Source organism: Austrofundulus limnaeus, unplaced genomic scaffold, assembly GCF_001266775.1.
Source record: "Austrofundulus limnaeus strain Quisiro unplaced genomic scaffold, Austrofundulus_limnaeus-1.0 Scaffold2253, whole genome shotgun sequence".
NCBI lineage: Eukaryota > Metazoa > Chordata > Actinopteri > Cyprinodontiformes > Rivulidae > Austrofundulus > Austrofundulus limnaeus.
Genome location: NW_013954655.1, coordinates 4,700 through 13,038, shown reverse-complemented (window position 1 = coordinate 13,038; position 8,339 = coordinate 4,700). Strand labels below are relative to the sequence as shown.

At 40.7% G+C, this 8,339-nt stretch overlaps 1 protein-coding gene across 1 annotated transcript in view; it reads right to left on the bottom strand.

Annotated features, from left to right (window-relative positions):
* Positions 1-596: 596 nt before the first annotated feature.
* LOC106537338 (DENN domain-containing protein 2A) overlaps positions 597-8,339 on the bottom strand; it is a gene marked incomplete at its 5' end in the record, with an annotated part of 9,812 nt that continues 2,069 nt past the window's right edge. Inside the window, 3 exon segments of the mRNA XM_014034721.1 lie at positions 597-1,369; positions 1,498-1,584; positions 7,034-7,321. Of these exon segments, the coding sequence (XP_013890175.1) occupies positions 1,338-1,369; positions 1,498-1,584; positions 7,034-7,321 (407 nt within the window).

The window sequence follows — 8,339 nt, the reverse complement described above, 5'->3', positions numbered from 1 at the left end:
ATAAATAACAGTGATTACATGGACTTTATAAGATTATTTTAATTTTAAACTGTTACATTATGTTCTGCTCATATATCTTCTGTTAATAAATCCATAACACAAACAGCTTTTCTGACATTATTTAAAACATTAGATAGATTATATAAACTGTAAAATATTAATAATAATTGGATTAATATTATTATTAATATTAATATAATTTGCGTAATAATAATTAATATATTTTAATGATTTCTACATCATCAGTCCTTTTTTTCTGCTCTGTTGTCAACATGTACAGTAATGGGAAATCCAGACTTGACTGTTTAGCATTAGCCGTTAGCTTCACCAGTCGTTCACATGGTCACCTGGTTTAACACACTCCAGCTGTTCTATAGGACCTCCTTGGTGGTGACTAGGGCCACCCCTGGGTACCCCCTGGCTCTGCCCCTGCTGATCATGTTATGTCAAGCCTAGATTTATCTCTTATCCTGGATTTCTCAATCCTGGTTCTGTGAAACAGCCCTCTGTTTTTCTCATAAACTTTGGTAATACTAAACCGTAAATGACTCGCAAATCTTTTTTAGACAGTTTAGTCACAAAAAAGGTCATTTAAGTACTTTAAATCACTTTATTTATGACATTCCATTTCTTCTTTTTAAGATAGTTGTTTTTGTAGAGACTCACAGTAAGGACTGAGCTAAGACAATAATCATTTTTCTGCTCTAGCCACACATTATCTCTGGACTCCCGAGGGGAAAAACACATTTTAGGCTGATTTCTTTTTCATTCCTCAACCATTAATGCAAGTTCCCATTTTAATTAAAGTACATTTGTTTATAATAGTAGTACATAAACCCAACAACCCAAGTGGTCTACAAATTCTCTGGACTAAACTCTAATAAAGTGTATTAACAGCTACAGGAGATTATTTAAAAAAATATTTGAATTAAACATTTAAAAAAAGAGATAAAGTTAGTCTAAAAGTGATATAAATTAACTTAAAAGCCTCCTGTTGACAAGGAAGTTGTACTATTGTATTTATAAAAGCTTCTATAGAAAATACTTGGAATGTAAAGTAAAAGTACAACAGAGGATTGGCCCTCCTTGCAGGTCTCCAGGTGACATTAGGAACACATCGACTCTGTGATGTGCTGCACAGTGATACACTGTCGGGACCGACTGGAAGACTGGATTCTGCTCCGTTATGCTGGTCTTCACACTGATGGAGCGACTGCTGAGAGTTAAACCTGCTCTCCTCGTGCACATCCAGGTCTCCACTCCTTCTGAATGAATCTGTGCAGGAAAGTTCTCCACGTTTCCATCTTCTTTGTCCTGCTTTCACAGCTTTTCCTGGCTCATCGTTTGGAAAGAAACTTCATCTTGTTTCCTGAAAACAACAAAAAGCAAACAATAAATCAAACGTATAAAACCAGAAGCTCTTTCAACAGAAAACTGATGGCTTTCTGGTCGATTAGGAAATCAGCTGATCGACTGCAGCTGGACAATAAATCTCACCAAGGCCCTTGAGGAACTTGTTTACGCCTCTTTGTTCACTCCCAGGAAGTGAGTCCAGATATTCTTGGGCTCTTACCTCAAAGAGACCTGGATACACAACAGAAGATTTCAAAATCAAATATTTTAAAGAGATTCTCGACCTCTACTTTGATAACTGACACAAAGTGCTGTGCAAAGTCTCGAGTCATCCTTATTTCTTTATACTTTGCTTTAAAAGAGCCAAACTTCCTTGTGTTGCAAACTGATAATCAACTTTGTTTAATTACAGACAGAACAGAACACGTTGAAAAGACACACTGACTCTGTTTAAACTATATGTTCATAAAGTGTAAAATACAAAACTGGATCTAAGATTAACTTAATCAGTCACAAAATTTCCTTCAAAAGAACTCTGGCAGCAGAAGGGTTTTGGGAGTGGACGAGATTTGTTCTGAGATGTTGAAGGTTCTGGACAATGAAGGGCTGTCATGATTGACGTGTCTTTACTGGATCACACGGAGGAACACGAGCTGTGTTTCTGCTCCTCAGTGTTTCCTTCCCCAGCTCATCTCACTGGGCCTCATGCAAGAACATGTTCGTGTTCTTTTCCTGAATTTCTCTTACTTTTGTTCGTACAAAGGGTTCGTACGAACATGTCACGTCAGATTCAACAAACTCTTCTATCTTCAGGAAGTGTGTAAATGAGCTGCGTAAATTCCACCTGTTCTATCCAGCTGCTTGTGCACGCGAGAGGAGATTAGCATAATTACCACCCCAAAAACACCATATAAGGCTATGTTTCCTGCCTCAGATATCAGGAAATGTCCATGCATAAATGACATCGCAAAGTAAAAAAGAAGAACTTTACGAGTTCAGAGATTAAAGTCCTGCTCTCACAGATCCACAAAAAAAGTCATTTTTAGCAGCATCAGCTGTGGAATTAAAGGATCTGCTTTAAAGCTGAGGAATGAAATGATGACTGTGTTACCCCCCAAACCACCACCACCCCAACCTGATCGTCCCCCCCGAACGTCGCAAGAGTCAGATGCATTTCTGAAAAAAGCATTTTAAAATGTCTCCAAACTTCAATTAATGTATAATTTAAGTTGGTTTTTATTTGAGATCTTCATAGTAATATTGTAGTTTTATACAACAGCATTAAAAGCCAATTTCATTAAATCTAACCAATTTATGTCGTTAAAATCTTACTCCATTTCAAACAGAATAAGCCATTGTTACCATAATTATGGAGTGTGATTTATTTTCAACTCGAAATATCTTCAAATTAATGAAATATATAGTTATTGGTGAAGAAAATTCATCTGGAAAACAGAAAACTGGCTGCTCATAAAATTTACGACAGTTCTGGACCACTCGTGAATTTTGTCCATATCTGAAGAAAATCTTAGAATACGAAAAAATTGGTGAACGCCACAAATTCTTACTGAGCCCCTAAAGGGACATGGATTGGGGGGGTGGGGAGGGGACTATCTCGCACCAGTTATAAAGTCGTGCGCACAACTTAGTGACTGGTGGGAATGAGATACTAACTAGAGGGAACGACTTACTAACTGGTGTGGACGAGATACTAACTAGTGGGAACGACTTACTAACTGGTGTGAACGAGATACTAACTAGTGGGAACGCGATACTAACTAGAGGGAACGACTTACTAACTGGTGTGAACGACTTACTAACTGGTGGGAACGACATAGTAAGTGGAGGGAACAAGATACTAACTGGTGGGAACGAGAACGAGTTTTTTCCCAATCCATGTCCCTTAGGGGCTCAGTACCTTCCAACCTAGGTGGTAGACCTCCTAAATTTTTAATCTGGATTTTATTTATTTTCAGCGGGTAGCTTTAGCAAAACTACTCTGTTGCCAAGGAAACTGTAAACATCCAGGAACCGTGGGTGGAAAGGCTCCGAGACTGTCACCAAGCTGTGGCACCGTTCGGAGAACAAGTAATGTTTGTATTTCAGTGTGTTTATTTGCAGTTTGGCCTGAAATACAAGGCTAAATTATGTCACGTATGTCCATTTCAGTAAACGCATAGCTAGTCCAAAACGATCTGAAAGATCCTGTGAGGTATCTCATGCGCATGACTTCGTAACTTGTGGGAATGAGATACTAACTCGTGCGCATAACTTACTAAATGGTGGAAAAGAGATACTAACTCATGCGCACAACTTAGTAACTCATGGGAATGAGATACTAACTCGTGCACACGACTTACTAACTGGTGGGAACGAGATACTAACTCATGCGCATAACTTACTAAATGGTGGAAAAGAGATACTAACTCGTGCTCACAACTTAGTAACTCGTGGGAACGAGATACTAACTCATGTGCACGACTTACTAACTGGTGGGAACGAGATACTAACTCGTGCGCACGACTTAGTAACTCATGGGAATGAGATACTAACTCGTGCACACGACTTACTAACTGCTGGGAACGAGATACTAACTCATGCGCACGACTTAGTAACTTGTGGGAACAAGATACTAACTCTTGGGAACGAGATACTAACTGGTGGGAACTTGATATTAACTGGTGGGAACTTGATACTAACTGGTGGGAACGAGATACTAACTGTTGGGAACGAGATACTAACTGGTGGGAACGACTTAGTGAGTGGTGGGAACGACTTACTAACTGGTGGGAACTTGATGCTAACTGGTGGGAATGACGTAGTAAGTTGTGGGAACGAGATACTAACAGGTGGGAACGACTTAGTAAGTGGTGGGAATGAGATACTAACTGGTGGGAACGAATTAGTAAGTGGTGGGAACGAGATACTAACTGGTGGGAACGACTTACTAACTGGTGGGAACTTGATACTAACTGGTGGGAACGACGTAGTAAGTTGTGGGAACGAGATTCTAACTGGTGGGAACGAAATACTAACTGGTGGGAACTAGATACTAACTGGTAGGAACGACTTAGTAAGTGGTGGGAATGAGACACTAATTGGTGGGAATGAGATACTAACTGGTGGGAACGACTTACTAACCGGTGGGAACGACTTAGTAAGTGGTGGGAACGAGATACTAACTGGTGGGAACGAGATAGTTTTTTTCCAATCCATTTCCCTTTAGGGGCTCAGTAAGTTCTCCTAAATCACTCGTACACACAACTTAAGAACAAATCTGTTTGTACGAATGGTTCTTGCATGAGGCCCACTGTTCCTACTCATCTCCCTCACAGGTGTTTGTTGTTTTCAGCTCCTTATATTGTGTGTCCTTGTGTCAGTTTTCAGCTCTGCACTGTGCGCTCCCTGCCACATGTCCAGGTGCACTGCAAAAACAAGCCATCTAAAAATGTGCCAAAAAATACGAGATTCTATTCAGAATTTTCTCAAACTAAATGAAATAATCTGCCAATGGAATAAGACAATTACACTTGGTAAGACTTCTTGAAACAAGGAAACTATCCAGGCTAACAAGGTAAATAATCAAACAAACTCTGCTCTTGCCTCTTCCTTAGTATATCAGTCTCAAAACAAAATCAAAAAGATGTTTAGACTGGATGTAAGATTGTCAGTGTTGGATTAACTTTTTTGCTGTGTACTTGTTTTTGCTTCCTGTATAAAGTAAGTTTTCCTTTGTTTTTTGAGCTACTTGTGCCCGCCTGCTTCCTGAGTGTTGGTACCCACTGGAACAAAAATGGTACATGGATCACACTTCTCAGCCTTGAAGGGAGAAGCCGACCAACTGTTGAACCTCGGATCCAAAACAGGCAGTGTTGACTCAGGGTTTACAGCTGAGACAAGAGTGGAGACAGACCGACGGTTCGAGACCTCATCAGCAGTAATAAAAGTGTTGTTTCGGTCTGCCGTGGTGAAGGAGCTGAACCAAAAGGTGACACTTTTAATTTACTGATCCAACTGGGTTCAAGTCCTCACCTATGGTCATTGGGTGCGGATCACGACTGAAAGAACAGGATCTCAGATAGTGTTGGACAATACTGGCAAAAGAAATATGATCAATTGTGGCATTTAACTAATAACAAATATTATGATTATTAGATAGCAGTTACACTTATAATGAATACTTAATATTATACTAACAATCATCAGTCAAACTAACTTCTACATTTTAACTGGTTTAAAACAGAAAGCTGTGAGTTGAAACCCAGATTTTCCACAGTGGAGTGGCAACAGAAATGCTGCGTTCCAGTCGTATCGGAACTCGAAATTCTGAAGCCGGACTGACGTCAGTTCCGAGCTATAGCGTTCCAGTTTAAAACGTCGGAAAAGGCGTTTCTATTATTTTGCTCAGCAACAATAAAACGTACAATAATAGTGCTCTACGAGATATTCTGAGTGTACAAACAGTGTTAAACATACATTTTTAACTATCACTATAAAGCACTACAAGTACGTCTGACGTAATGTAAAATAAACACAGAACAAAGCCGCGTTTGTTTACATGCAAGACTAGCAACGTTAGCGGTTAGCTCAGACAAGCATGCTAGTACGCTACATACATAAACAAACTAAACAAACAAACAAATTACACTCGTTTTTATTCTGCCTCTCTTCTTACTTTCTGTCTGTTAAGTAATGGGGATGGTGCTTGTGTACGTTTGATTACAGCTCAACATTTGAGAAACATGCTAATGATAGCGTGACCGCTGACAGTTTCATGCGTGCAGCAGCCATGTTGAAATGATGACGTAATGCATGCTCGGGCTGCTCGGGTATGGTTTGGATGTGCCGACCTCCCGACTCGAAACTACGACTTCAGGGGGCGTTCCAGTTGAAAAATAGAACTCGGAGACTCGAAGCTACGACCTCCGAGGGCAAGTGGAACGCAGCAAAAGTCCTGCAATCTGCCAGGACCTGAGTTATCTCCTTTCAGAGCTCACTTTACCGTACTGCTTGTGAGGGACAGATTGGCTGGGTGCATCATTGATTCTCAGCTGAGTAGATTTGTTTCCTCATTTCACTGGAGGAGAGTTTACTGTAGCCAACGTCGTGGCCTCAGTCTACACGTTCTGGCTTTCCTCGTTTTTCAGTTTACTGCAGTGTTTCAGGTGATTAAACAAGTTTGTACAGTTAGAGTTAGCTGCTCCGCACCACCTACTGCCACTGAGCTCACATGTGTTGCACACAAAAATACATCATCACGGGGCAATAATTGCAGTAATTGCAAAGTGGCAAATATTAATTGGTGACAGATTTTCTGATGATTAGTTGTACACAATAAGAAACAGATGAAAGGAGTTTCCTCCTTGAGTTTCCATGACGCAGCCTTAGAGACAAGGTATGTAGCTCAGCAAACACTTTTAAACTAGGTTAGGTATGGATAAAAAAAGAGTGAAAAAGCAGTCAAAATCTAAAGAAAAACATTAAAAACGTTTAGGAAGTCTGGAGCAACTGATCAGGACCTACGAAATACAAAAAGTCTGGTTCATTGGAAACAAACTATAAAGAAATGTGGGGTAACTCAAGACCTTTACATAAATAAAAATGTCCATAAAAAGCAAGCAGATAAAAATCATTCAGATGCTTGAATTAAAGTCTGTTAACATTGATTGAATCTTCGTACCTTTGAGGCCCTGTCTGCGCAGCTCCCTCTCCTGGATGAAGCCGGTAAACATCTGAGTCTCCATGAACACCTCCAGAAACCTCCTCAAGCTCTTGGAAGTGACCGCTTTGCGAAAGGCCTCGCGCTGAAAGGATGAGGAGGGGGAGGAAGAGGGGCTGGGTAAGGTGGGCGAGGACAGGGACTCGTCGTCCCGCTCTGCCCCTCCCATGAAGAGGGAGTAGTGGCCCACCATCTCCACAAAGAAACGCACAAAGGCCTCCGAGACCACCGTGCTGAGGGAGCAGGAGTCTGAAAGGATGTTCAAGAAAAGAAGAAGAAAAAATATTTACCAACATGATACTGAATGAATACAAAGCTTGATCAGCACCAAAAAACAAGTTTCACCAATCAGAACTGTGCATTCAGATTTTAGTTCTTCAGGCTTTACTGGCTTTCAAAGCATTCATTAAACCAACGTTTTCAGGTCAAACTGGTCACAAGACTTTTATTAAAGGGCCAATATCATGTGTTTCTCAGGCATATATTTAAATACTATACCATAATATCGTATCTATGTCACCTTTAGTTATTATTAAAATGCTGTTTATATGTTTAAATCACCCCTGGGACGTGTCTTTAAGCTGAACTTCCTCATGGCAGAGCTCACCCCCTCCCTCCCCACACACCCCGCCCATGACTCCTGCAGGCTCTCGGGTGAAACTGAAAGTGAAACCTAACTGTCTGCTGAGCTCCTAACACTAGTTCTCACTCAGTGAAGCTCTTTTCAGATTCAAAATACCTTTGAGGAAATGTAGCATGTGCGCAAACACCCCCCCCCCCCACCTACCCCTGCTTAAATGGACGGAACAGAAGCGGAAGGTGGTTCTTAAAGAGACAGAGGACAATTTCAAGGCGTTTAGAAGAGGAAGTGATGAGAAGATAAGTTTWTTTTCTATTTAAACATAAAAACAGCATTTTAATAACAGCTAAATGAGACATAGATACTTTATTAAGGTATAGTATTTAAATAAATGCCTGAGAAACACATAATATTGGCCTTTTAAGACAGCTTCTGCCACCTGTTTGAGGGGCTTAAAGAAGCACAAAAACCTGCTGTTTGAATGATAGATTAAAGTGTAACTTACCCCCCCTGTGAAAAGATAACTCCGCCCCAAGGCGAAATTTGAAAAATGCATCAAAGTGGGTAGGGGAGGGGGTGTGGGTGGAGGAAGGGGGGTTAGAGAGCGGAGGTGTGGCCAGGTCGAGAGAACGTGACAGGCAGCTAGCATTAGCATAATTGAGGGGGGGCAGCTGCGGACATGTAAGC